Source organism: Gigantopelta aegis, chromosome 2 (assembly GCF_016097555.1).
Source record: "Gigantopelta aegis isolate Gae_Host chromosome 2, Gae_host_genome, whole genome shotgun sequence".
In the NCBI taxonomy this organism is placed as follows: Eukaryota; Metazoa; Mollusca; class Gastropoda; order Neomphalida; family Peltospiridae; genus Gigantopelta; species Gigantopelta aegis.
In genome coordinates this window covers 46,645,879-46,659,538 of record NC_054700.1, presented here as the reverse complement: position 1 = coordinate 46,659,538, position 13,660 = coordinate 46,645,879, and the positions used below count along the sequence as shown (strand labels likewise).

Below are 13,660 nucleotides of genomic sequence, written 5' to 3'. Positions count from 1 at the left end.
TCAATTGTTTATATTGCCAACAAAATGGCTAACCATTTGAACATTTTTAACATTTGAAGTAACGTCGTAGTCAATAAACGGGCTTCGCAGTTATGGGTTCGGGTTCCAGTACACAAGTACACTCGATCATGGAATCTGACAGGTTATACTGATATTTTTTTGCTGTAGGCCTATCATTTACAGAGTTGCCAATCCCCAGAATAGGCCTACGACTACGTCGAACATTTTTATTATTTTTGTTTACAGAATCCAAGGGAGGCAAACCGTATCTTCACTAACGAGAAGAGTCAAAACCCTGACCTACCTGTGTTGGCCTACCCACTCGATTTCCCTCTTTCACTGGTGAAAAGAGTCAGGTGGAAAGCATAAAATATAATGTAGACATATCTTGAATCCCTATCCTCCAATAATAAAAAGCCACCCCTGCGCCAGCCCCCCCCCCCCCCCCCCCAAAAAAAAAAAAACCAAGATAAAAAAAACCCAACCCCAAACAAACCCAACAACAACAAAAAACCTAACCCTACCCCCAACAACAAAAAAACCCAAACAAAACAACGAACAATAAAAAATCCCTACCCACCCCAAAAAGAAAAGAAAAAAAAGGGATGTGTATGGGTGATTGTGGGAATGATTGCATGGATGGAGTGAGGGGAAATGGGTTGTAAAATGGTGGGTACTGGTAAGTCAATTTTTAATGCATTACTGGATGAAATTTAATTGACAGTGTCGTCGTCACTATTTTATTGATTGAGAATATTAATTTCTACTGCAGATCAAAGAGTCTTGAAGAAAAGCCAGGTGATTCTATATTTTCAGTCAACGAAAAGGTAAATTAATGCAGGATTAATTTTCAATTGTTTTACATTTATCTCAATTTGTGGTATTCCCTTGTTAAATATTGTTCCATCAACCCCTGCAATTAAGAAAATGTACACAGCCAAAAACATGTCATTGATAAAAAATAACCCTGAATAGTCCAAGGCAAAAAAGTGCTGTAGAGAACTAAAACCTCCACGGCAATCTCCACTGCATTGCCGATTGCTGTGAGCAATTGCAGGGGTTGTCCATCCCAGCTAATGCCTCATGACTCGATATTGTAAATGTTGTGTGACATTTTTTAATGCAAATTGTCTCCCTTTTTTAATGCAGAAAGAAGCAAAGAATTCACCAAGTTTGTTAGCAAAAACCCCAAAATTAGAAGGTATTCAACAGTTGGAGAAACTAGTAAGTATTTTATTTAAACAACAACCTATTGCAATGATTTTTTTTTACAGTTATAAAACTTTTGCTTCATACATACACACACACACACACACACACATATATATACTGACACACAATGAAAATGCAAAAACAACTTTTCATTGCAAATAACGACAAACTATTAATGAATTGATGGATAATGTAATATGACATTAATGACTGGTATTCATGAGATCAGGGTTCGCACGCATCCTGGAAAACCCTGGAAAGTGCTTAATTTTTTTTTTTTACCCTGGAAAGCTCTTAAATGTCCTGGAAAAGTCAGTTTACCTCCTGGAAAGTCCTGGAAATTTGAAATTTTGTTTCTAATTTTTTTTTAGTGATGTTACAAATACATAAATAATCGCATTTGACCCCTCCCCCAAAAGAAAGAAAGAAAACCCACCACAAAAACAATACCTAAACGCATCGATGATTATAATGAGGTTGACTGCCATTGGTCAGTTGTTGAGCAGGAAATACTGTGTTGGTTTATTTGGTCTATAGATAGGCGTAGTGGTGCTCGTTAGAGCACGAGTAGATAATCTTAAATGAGATGGTGACACAATTCTTCAAGCATGGAATCCGGATAAAAAATATACCAGTATGACATTAAAAAAAAGAAAAAGAAAAACGGGTAGATGTGTAAATCACTTCTGCGAAAACGCCTAACGGAAAGTGTACGTTTAACGACAGGTGGCTAAAAAAAATTTATTTTTAGAAAAACAAGCACGCGTCTGACGTCATATAAGTTGACTACTTGCATGTAAATAATTTTATGGACCTGTTAAATCCCGACAAATTCGAGTAACTGAATAAATCCATTTAGCTCGTAAACGTTAATTAAACAGTGTATAATTAAGTAGGAATTAACGCCTCACAAAGTGAGCTATCGCTTTAACAATGGCCCACCGCTTGGGTCTGAATCCTGTGCGGCGAGCCGTGACCATGATTAATCATTTGACCGGAAAGAAGCCCATATCTTTAAATAAACCCCATGGATGTAATGTGAGATTAAGAATGAGTTTAACACCATAGAGATTTGCAAAGGTCTCCTTTCAACAATCGTAACAGTGTATAACATTGTTACACTTGTTTCTTTTGGTGGTGTGGCCTATGTTTATTCGATCTACTTGAGCCAAGCCAAAACAAAGGAGATGTATATTTTAGAAGGCGCACGTGCAACACGCTTTGATTTAGCAGCTGAGCTTTAGCTGCAAGTATTTAATTGACAACTAATTTACACAAGGAGGCGTGGACAAGACTGGTTTAGATCACACCAATAATTATAAACGTTCTAAGCTGTTTCATACTTGTTTGTGTGTATATATACACACACACACACACATATATATATGTGTGTGTGTGTGTGTGTGTGTGTATATATATATATATATGTATTCTATTTGAGTATTAGATACATGTTTATATCACTATTTTGTACAATGTACAACAAATGTAGTTAATAAAATATTTTATTTCAACAGTTTTAGTTTACAACTTTACCATCCAAAAGTTATATCCAGAGTGGGGTGTGACTACTGTAGACCGTGTGTAACAAGTATTGTATGTTAGAGACATAGCAGCCACTGACTAAGCAATCTGCTAGGGTGTCGTTAAACAAAAACTTCTTTCTAAGTCATATATATTCAGACCCCTGGAAAAAGGTAAAATAGTCCTGGAAAATGAACGAAAATAGCCCTTAAAAGTCCTGGAAAATAAAACCATTTGAAGTGTATGAACCCTGTGAGATACATTCACATGGAAACATGGCCAGTTATCATCAGTAATCGAGTTGCATTCGTAATCGAAAAGTTCAACCCCCCCCATATCAAGGTCAGTATCTGGTGTGTCCACCATTGGTCCATGAGCATGCGTGAAGACGACGGGGAAAGGATTGGCACAAACATCTCAAATAAGCCACAGGAATGTTCCTCCACTCCTGCAATGCCTGTGCAAGCTCAGCGACATTACGCGGTGGTGGCTGGCGGTGACGTACACAACGTCCTAAGTCATCCCACATGTGTTCAATTGGGTTCAAATCCAGTGAAACGGCGGGCCAGTTCATAACGGTGATACCGGCTTGTTGCAGGAATGCCTGGGTAATTCTTGCAGTATGTGGACGGGCATTGTTTTGTTGAAACAGAAGGGGACCTCCTGGTCTTCAGTGACGGCACAAAAGTGGCTGGTCTTAAAATAACATTAACATAACGCTGGGCTGTAAGGGCATCGTGGACAATGATGAGATCACTCCTGAAATCACAGTTGATTGCCCCCCCATACCATCAGACAACCGCCGCCAAAGCGATCACGTTCCCTCACACATTCGTCAGCGTACCGTTCATGGAGTCTCCTGTACAAACGTGCTCTTTCATTGGCAAAGGAGACCGAGAAATGGGACTCATCTAAGAAAACAATGCTCCGGTAAAAGGCTGGTTGATGATTACCATTCTGGAGAGCAAACTGTAGTATCACAGCACGATGTCGCAGTGTCATGATGTTACCGTTGTACGGGCGTGTGCATCTGAGTTCAGCCGTCTGAGTCGACGGATGACCGCCATCGGATGGATATGCCTTCCATGACATCCTATCGTGTTGCTTGCTGTCATCGTCGCAGTTCTGAACCGGTCACGGAGGTGGTGTCGTCGAATCTGCCGATCTTGGCATGGGGTTGTAATGGGATGTTGACCAGGTCGAGGTCAATCACAGACACTCCCGGTCTGTTGATGACGTTCAACAAGTCGTCCAATAGTTGATGGATGGACTCTGAAGGTCCTAGCAACTTGGCTTTGCGAAGTCCCCCCTTGAACCATGCCCAACACTCGCTCCCTTTGTTCTTCTCTGAGTCGTGGCATTCTTAATGTGACGAGGAATATGACACCGTTACGTGACTTTTATGTGTCCACATACTGGCATTTCACGTGCATTGCATGCAGCATGATTGAGCATGTAGTGAACGCATTTCACACCATTTTGTGTGTTTCTGCTATTGTATGTGTAACAAGAACAAAACCAGGATTAAAACCCAGACAAAAGTACCAATCAATGGCTTCCTCTCATAAATTGTTATTTTAAGTCCAATAAATATATTTTTCATTAATGACAACAAAATATTGAAAAATATCTGTTTTGCGTTTTCATTGTGTGTCAGTATATATATTTATTACCCATATGGGCTCAAATATACGGGGTAATATTTTTTCGATCTCTGCACAGTGTGCAGATTGCTTATACAGCCACTGATTGGCTGGCTTAAAAATCACAATGTTTGGTTGGTTGCTTGTCATGGCCGGAACTTCACTTTCATTCATATAATGTTTCCATTCATGAGTCAGATTACACATACGTTATACGATATACAAAGATTTACAAAAACAAATGGACTCACTTGTTTCGTAAACATGAAATGGTATATTTTCATAAGCAGCGGCTTTAGTAATATATAAAAATAATTATTTTCAAATGCAAATACAGTCGTATTATTTTGTACTGTAAACATTTGGCTGTAAAAAGAACGCCGTTATGCTATGACGTCACTTACATTACGTCATGTAATGTGCGTAAGATTATATGACGTAATGACTGATGACTTTGTTGTAGACTGCAGAGGAATTTTTACATTAAAAATCAGTTAAAATTGACAATGGGTAATAAAGAGAATAACCAACTCGCTACGAGGAGTTACGAATTATCTGTCCCTCGTGAATGAATGTTGTAAAACCCTCGCCAAAGGCTCGGGTTTACAACATTCATTCACTCGGGACAGATAATTCATAATTCCTCGTAGCTCGTTAGTTATTCTCTAAATATATATATACACATACAGTGTTTCTGCCAGAAAGAAATTTTTGGGTATGGTGCTATGGAAGTGAATGGAACCACAGTCAACAGGGGGTATAGGAGGCCTTCCCCAGAAAGAAAATAAGTTAAAAAGTTCCTGTGCATCATTAACATTTCAGTGAGACGTATATTTTTAAAATGTACAAATATTGTGTTTTACATAGATGTACTATTTATCTGTTAAAAGTACAGCGATCCTCTCCTATCTTCTGCACCTGAAGTGCAGTCTACACAATGCTTGGTACGCCGTCAGTAATGATGTAACAGAACAACATATTGATGTACTGTCATGGTTGTACTTTGTGATCACCTACTCTCTTGCGTACAGTTCTTCTACTGATTGGCCTTAATTAACTCAGGGATGTATTGGGATGTTAAACTTGTCATTTCCAAATGATTCCATATGTGTACCTGCTTGATATTGATGATTTGTTAATGTGACGTTACGTGTCGACTCCATAAACATGAAAGATCCCTAGTATCCCAAAACTGCTTAGAACATCTCCGCAGACACTGCATAGTTTTGTGATGAACACCAATGGATACCAAAATGACTAGCAACAACGTTTGTGCCATTCTAACCTCAATCACACCCATCGTTTGTAGAAGTTAATTTTCTTGGAGGCGTGGCATCACACTGTTGACGATTAGATACCAAAACACATATTTTTCTGAGTGATCAGTAAAATAGTTTTAGAGTGCAATGATAAGAAAAATGATGTCAAACAGGAGCACGTGAACAAGAACACTAGTAATGCAACTTGTGATCACAAAGTATGAATAGTTAGTGCAATTAACAGGAAACCGCTAGAATATCGAAGGGAGTGTATACATGTTCATTTACTGAAATTTTTATGATCAGATTTCAAGTAAATTATATTATATATGCAATTATTAGGTGCACAGGAACTTTTTTCCGCGATATATATATATATATATATATGTATGAAGAGTTCAGGCGCAAAACGCGATATCAATCATTTTCTTTCTAGTTTTTAGTTAAAGCCATTATTGTATTAGTAAGGGCTAATCGTAGGCCCGCTGATTTGCTGCAAAACGTGATTGATCCTTATGAAATTGTATTGGGTAAATCCCGTTTTTTTTTTTATCAAAACGTGATATATGCCAATTAAAAAAATAACTTTGACTGAAAATGAAAAATGGATATATCACGTTTTGCGCCTAAACTCTTCATATATATCATATATATATATATATATATATATATATATATATATATATATTAAACATTTTGATTGGTGAGTGAATGAATGAATGAATGAATGAATGAATGAACTTACTTGTAAATGACTTATTGAATTTACCAATGTTTGGCAACAGTGACCAGTTCAACATAAAAAAGATATTACTTACTGGATCTCAGTTCTAAGCAAGTATATAAATACTTATGGCCAGAATAAAACAAATGCTATAGTTTCATTAATGTTTTTTTTTTAAATAGGGTCATGATAAAATGTTAACATGACGTTGCTTCCCCAGTTTTGCTCAGACAATGTATGTGAAATAAGACATCATTTTGTTGTCTCCTTCTAGAAACATTTTTGAGACGGTCCTTGTTAGTTATATAAAAATTACAATAACAATAAAAATTTGAGTCAGGATTCATGTATTACCCTCGCTGTCACTCAGGCAATACAAGAATCAGGGATTCTAGATTATGGTAGCCCCGCTCCCACTACTATTGCCATGCCCGGCGGCTAGTTAAAAAAAAAGATCAAATGTTGCAGTTACATGTAAGTCTATTTTGTAAATCTGAATATCCTGCTCCACCCCAAACCCCCAATGTTAATGTTTTTAATCTCTATTTCCCTCTTTAGGTGACATATCTGATTATTACTATTATTTAGTAAAATAGTATTAACTTAAAGTAAAGTAGGGCTAGTGAATTTTTAATCGTTTCTAGTAAAAATTTTAAATCACTGATCCCATGGCTAGTGGATTTTATAAAAATTCTAGAAGCCCTGAGAATCCTGATACTTGTTTCGTAAAATCAGCACACCACAGACTCATATCATGATCTTTATTTAGAGGTATAAGATGTATATCTAACGGTGTTCTCTTCACCCCAGTTGGCAGACAGTGAGAGTCGGCGACTCGACCTGGAGGATCGAATTGAAAGTCTTGAGGAAACTGTTAGAGAGCTGACCGCTGTTGCAGACTCTGCGACGGTCAATCAGGACACGATACGAGCTAAAGATGAGCAGATCACTCAGCTGGAACTCACGTGTCAGGACTTGCAGAAAGAAATATCACAACTGGTCAGTACTTGGTGGTAACAGTATATATAAACTGACGATCAAAGAAAGTATACCAATTATTTTTTCAAAATATTAAAAACAACACAAAACACAAGTTGATGCAAATGTTATATTTTGAAAGTATAATAATTTGGCGATAAATAAACACGAGTATACTCAATAAAACCCATAAAATTATAATATCACAGTTCATAACAGCACTAGGGGTGAAATGTGCGATTTCATAAAGGACCACTCATAATGAAGGTGAATGAATTTGACCACAAAGAACATGTTTCAATAGCGTGTATGTCCACCATGTGTAAGTATGCAAGCATGGACCCGACGTCGGACATATTTCCGTCAATGACAATATGGTCTGTCCGCTGTTGGCCACAGATACCGCCCCAAACCATCACAGATCCACCACCAAACGGTTCAGTCTCCTGAACACAGCATGGAGCTGTTCTCTCTCCTGCACGTCGGTATATCCGAGTCCTGCCATCAGCTCTGAATAACTGGAGCCTGCTCTCAGAAAAGAGTACACGTTGCCAGTTCCGATGTTGCCAACGTTGAAACTGACGTGCCCAACGTAAACGTTGAAGTCAATGTTGCCTCGTCAATGTTGCCTCGTCAATGTCATCCCTCTGAATGGTCGATAGGCCCTGATACCATGCTGTCGTAGTCGACGACGTACAGTGTGACGACTGATGACATGTCCAAGGTCAGTCGCTGCAGATGACGTTATAGTGAGAAATCTATTACGTAAGTGTAAGATGCGGAGATGGCGGTCCTTGTTGGCTGTTGTGACGCGGGGTCTTCCACTTCATGGTCTGTCTGCAGTCCTGCCAGTCGCCCTGTAACACTGTATCAACCTGGTGATCATCAATTTTGTGCAATTCAGGATTCTTGCCACATGGGCAGAACTCTCACCCAACTGCACCATACCAGTAGCTCTCTCTCTTTCTTCAGCAGTTAGCCTTGCCATGTTCTCTGGTGTTTTACTGTTGACTGAGGCATGTTCTAAGCAATGGCACCCTTTTTCACACCCTTATGTGCATGAGTATCATGTTTGTGCAGTATAAATTTGATGAATAAACTCATTTTGCACGTGCGGCATCGCCCAAACGCAGCAATATGCAACTATTCGTCATTGATTGCATTATAACGAACAAAGCTGGAACCTATCTAACCTTCCATGAACGTGTATTGTGTTTATTTATAATAAAAATAATTGGTATACTTTCTTTTGATCGTCAGTTTATATAATGCATGTTGGTGAACTTTGGAATACTGTAGGTGTCATCTTTGGATGTTGCATCCCTTCCCTACAAAAATCCTGCAGCTGTTCCTGAACTTTGCTCAAGTTTGACTCTAGACTTGAAAGTTTATGAGCACAGAGCTTTATCTACCATTATTTTCATTCTCTTGACATGACAAGGTTCAAAATTAATTTTGGGGATTGGGAACCAATATTTGCTTTTTAAAAGTTTTTTTCGTTTTTAATTTTTTAAAAATTTCGTATTCATAAAATCCCAGTTACAGAAAAACCATCAATGTCTACGAATATAAATTCTAAAGCGGATGCCTGCAATATTTTTGAGAATAAATTGAAATTAATTGAGGAATAGCTGTACATTAGCAGTCAAATTGCCATATTATATAACATATGTATATTTTCTGTGAAAATATCTTTTACTTGTATTACAATAAGAAAATTTAGTTTCCTTAAATTACTTGTTAAATTTTAATATAGATGTAAATGTTATAAATAGAAGCAGTTCGAGAAATTAGTCTCAAAATTAGACTCCTTATGAGACTCGTAATCAGGAATTTATCCAAGCATTCTGGGAGTCCAAATATAGGCCTCTTCCTAAAAGAAAGTGATACTAAAAATGACCAATTTCTATGTTCTAAATTCCCAATATTTATATTTAATTATGTATGTTCTAATAAATTAGTTTAACAGTGGTGCATTTTATCATTGAGTGGCCTCACAAAATCCTGTCTACAAATCCTGGTTAAATCCCAGATAATGTAATGTTTTGAATAATAATGTGGACGGCTTCAGACAAACATTGATAAATGCTGATTTTTATTATCACTCTTCAAACTTAGGAATTCTGCGATATATCTGGAATACTGGCAAAAATAAGATGGAAAGAAAAGGCTGCTTGTAAAACTGATTATTAGGAAGCATTTTGTTAATTTTTAACACAATTCATTTTGCTTTCTGCTCCCTGTTAATTAAGAGACTAGAATCTTAACAACCTGTAACAGTTATCTCCCTTTGAGCCTGTTTTACACATTTGTCTAACCACTAACAACTAACAACTAACCCACTGTCCTGGACAGACAGCCCAAATAGCTGAGGTGTGTAGCCAGGACAGCGTGCTTGAACCTTAATTGGCTATAAGCATGAAAATAAGTTGAAATGAAATAAAATGGAAATGTTTGACCTCTGTGCCCTGTTTGTTCTATCACTAACTTCATTTTAATTTAGTTAATATTTGGTTTACTGTTTCTTTTTTTGTATGACAGAAATTAAAGCATAAGCTTCGCATTAAGAAGTTGAATGCTCAGCTGACGGAGGCGAAACAGGAATCGTCGATACGACACTTTGAGCTGAAATCAGAGCAGGACAAACTCATGGAGGAAAATCTGCAGCTCCAACGTAAGGATGACACAGTCCAGTCTGGACCAGGGAACCATATTTCTAGTGTACAGGGCTCGCCCTGGAACAAATCTTGTTTTGGCCACTGTTGAAATGTGTGGAATATTTTCTTAAAAATGATTAATTTCAGAAAAATGTATTAGCGAAAGACTGGGCCGAATTTATAAAGCCTGTTTTAGACTTACACTTTGTATAAAAATTAACAATTGGCTAATTTGGCAATGGACAGGGTGAGCCCTGTGTTGGAATATGCACTTGTTAGTTACACAAATTTAAATTCATGTGAACTGCTAATATTTATTTCATTATTTGCGTATTTTGAATTTCATATTTTTATCCCCCACTGGTCTGACCTGATTTTGTCTCCATCTGTCCATCTCACCAGCCTCGGTGGCGTCGTGGTTAGGCCATCGGTCTACAGGCTGGTAGGTACTGGGTTTGGATCCCAGTCGAGGCATGGGATTTTTAATCCAGATACCGACTCCAAACCCTGAGTGAGTGCTCCGCAAGGCTCAATGGGTAGGTGTAAACCACTTGGACCGACCAGTGATCCATAACTGGTTCAACAAAGGCCATGGTTTGTGCTATCCTGCCTGTGGGAAGCGCAAATAAAAGATCCCTTGCTGCTAATCGGAAAGAGTAGCCCATGTAGTGGCGACAGCGGGTTTCCTCTTAAACTCTGTGTGGTCCTTAACCATATGTCTGATGCCATATAACCGTAAATAAAATGTGTTGAGTGCATCGTTAAATAAAACATTTCTTTCTTTCCATCTGTCCATCTAAACATCTGTGTAACTATCCTATATATTGTTTTAGGATGTAGTTTTATTGCAATACCTCAAGATATTGAGCTGAAATTGTTGTGTATATAGGTTATCATGTACAGTTACAGATCAAGTTTGACTGTTATGGGGATTTACCCATTTTTGACAGAGTTATGGCCCTTAAACTTAGAAGATATAAACATTTGTAGAGCCTCGTTCGGACGGGGCATGTATTGCTTTAGCATCACTTTCAGAATGCCTAGGGTTTTTTTTCAATCTAACAACACTCACATGGTCTTTTCCAGAAAAACTACACACATTTGAAAAGGAAGGAGCAGCACAAAACGATGGCCACCAAAGGATGGATCTGATCGTTGAGCTGTCGGGGCAGGTCTCCGAGCAGAGTGACGAGATAGACAGACTGGAGAGGAGGATCAAAGAGAAGGACAGAATCATCGAGAGACTGGAGCAGACGCAAGCTTCTCTCATTGCTGGAGCAGACGGGCAGACGTCTGCCACAGAAAGCTGCTCGAGTTTCACAGCTGACAGCAAAGCTGTTGGTGTTGATAGACTGGTGTCTAGTAAACCATACGACCTGTCTTCTTACTGCCACAAGGATTATTCTAACTCAGGACCAGTCTTGGAGAGACCGGCAGGCAGATGGCAGTCCAGTAATGAACAGAATGAGGGAGATAAAAATGATGATAGAAAAGGTGAAAGAAAAATGTGGCAGCCCAGTAATGAACTAAATGAGGGAGACAAAACGAGTGATAGAAAAGATGAAAGAAAAAAGAAATTTGGAATGAGCAAATCTCAGTCAAATGCAGCAAGATTTGATGATGATAAGAAGGAAAAGAATGGATTTCCCCAACTTCTGTCGGACTCCGATTCAGACATCAGTGTTGACAGTGAGTTCTCACTGAGCAAGGTTCACAGTGCACCACCTGTGTACACTGGAGGTCAGCACAGGAGTGTTGCAAACAAGAGGATACAGAAGAGGAGGGCTGTTGAGAGTCCCAACAAACCACAGACCATGTTCTTACCTGTTAAAGGCTTTGAGGATGATGATTTGTTCTCTGTCAGTGCTGAATTTGAGCCCGCGATCACTAGTAATGTAGAACCTATTGCATATTGAAAGTACCATTATATCTTGAAATAGAGAAGGGCTTTTGAATTTAAAAGATACTGTTTGTTTTGTTTAATGACACCACTAGACCACATTGATTAATAAATCATCGGCTGTTGGATGTCAAACATTTGTAGTCTTCAGAGGAAATCTGCTAAATGTTTCCATTAGCAGCAAAGAATGCACTTTCCCACAGACAGGACAACACATACCATGACCTTTGAAATACCAGTTGTGGGATACTTTTAATAGAGATAAAAAACCCTAATCAGAGAATGGGTTCACCGAGGAGGTTCGATCCTTCGACCAAAGCACCTGAATCAAGTGCTATACTGATTGAGCTAGATGCCGAAACAAACCACAGACCAGGGGCCTAATTCACAAAGGTCTCTTAGGCTCTGCTAGACAACAAAGCATCCTCTTTGCAAGTCTTTTAGCATTGCACTGCGAGATCACAAAGTTGCGAGAGTTTAGTGAATTAGGCCCGTGTTCGGACAGGTTAAAGGTTTTGAAGATGATGATTTGTGCTGTGTCAGTGCTAAATTTGAGCCAGCGTCGCAATCATGGGTGATGTAGAACCTATTACATATTGAAATTATGTCTTGAAATTAGTGTTCAAAATTAGCTGCAGGCCTCTCAGAATTGTAAATTTGCATAAACCATTTATAGGTTATTTAAAGACAAATTCAGTTAACCCATTTTTTGTGTGTGTAACTGCTATTACTATGTAAATGGTGTTTAAATGTATCGCAGGAATTACAAATGAATTATGTAAAATTTAACTTGGGTTAGCAACATGCAAATGAAACAATCATTCTTGTAATTTTCAAAGGCTTGAATTGGAATATCATCGGTTATAAATTGGTTATACAATCGGTTGGAATATATGTGTATATATATATAAGGATTTGAATTATTAAGGTTTTGCACCTATTGTCATGTTCACCAATACCTTTGTATTCAGTATGTTTGCTTTACATACTTAAAAACAAATCAAAACCACAGCACATAATATATTTTATCACGTTGACAGTCCATTATGAATTTCATAATGGGGCACAGTTGATAAATTTTTTATCTCTTATAATACATTACCACTCTGACTTGACTTGAGGCCTTCGGCAATTTGTTCCATGATAGTGTCATTGCTCATCTCAGCACAGTGATAAAGGACATATTGTGTATTGAAATTGTAAACTCAGCAATATTAAGGGCCAGTAAACTGTATGATCAGTTTTTGCTGGTGTTATGTTATCAAGTTTTGATCACAGATGTTGACCACTGGTGCACGCACAAATTGTGCAAGCGGTGATCTCTAGACTCTAACCTGACTTGAGGTCTTCAGTATTTTACTATTCTTATATAATGTTAAAGAGACATTCCTGAGTTTGCTGCATTGTAAGATGTTTGCGAATAATAAAATATTTCTAAGATTAAATTTATATTAAATATATTTTGTTGTTTAGAATATCAGTGTCTGTATATTCAATGTGTTTCTGGTCGACTTAATATTTGTAAGATGCCCAAACTGGATTTTATCTTCAAATAATTTCGTACCTACGAAAATTATTTTTTTAGGAAATAAAATGAAATTCAACCTAGTACAAATTATTACAACGATCAGAAACGTGTTTAATATACAACCACTAATATTTTATGCAGAAAAATATATTTGATATGTAATTACAATCGTTAAAAAGTCTCTTGATAGTCGATAACGTCTAAAAAAATTGCAGCAAACTCAGGAATATCCCTT

At 37.7% G+C, this 13,660-nt stretch overlaps 1 protein-coding gene across 1 annotated transcript; it reads left to right on the top strand.

Annotated features, from left to right (window-relative positions):
• Window positions 1-12: 12 nt before the first annotated feature.
• Window positions 13-13,393, top strand: LOC121386346 (leucine zipper protein 1-like). Its single transcript, XM_041517229.1, has 6 exons — window positions 13-142; window positions 773-827; window positions 1,150-1,224; window positions 7,173-7,361; window positions 9,882-10,014; window positions 11,084-13,393. The coding sequence occupies exons 1-6, from the start codon at window positions 93-95 to the stop codon at window positions 11,911-11,913; spliced, it is 1,332 nt and encodes a 443-aa protein (XP_041373163.1). The 5' UTR covers window positions 13-92; the 3' UTR covers window positions 11,914-13,393.
• Window positions 13,394-13,660: the final 267 nt, after the last annotated feature.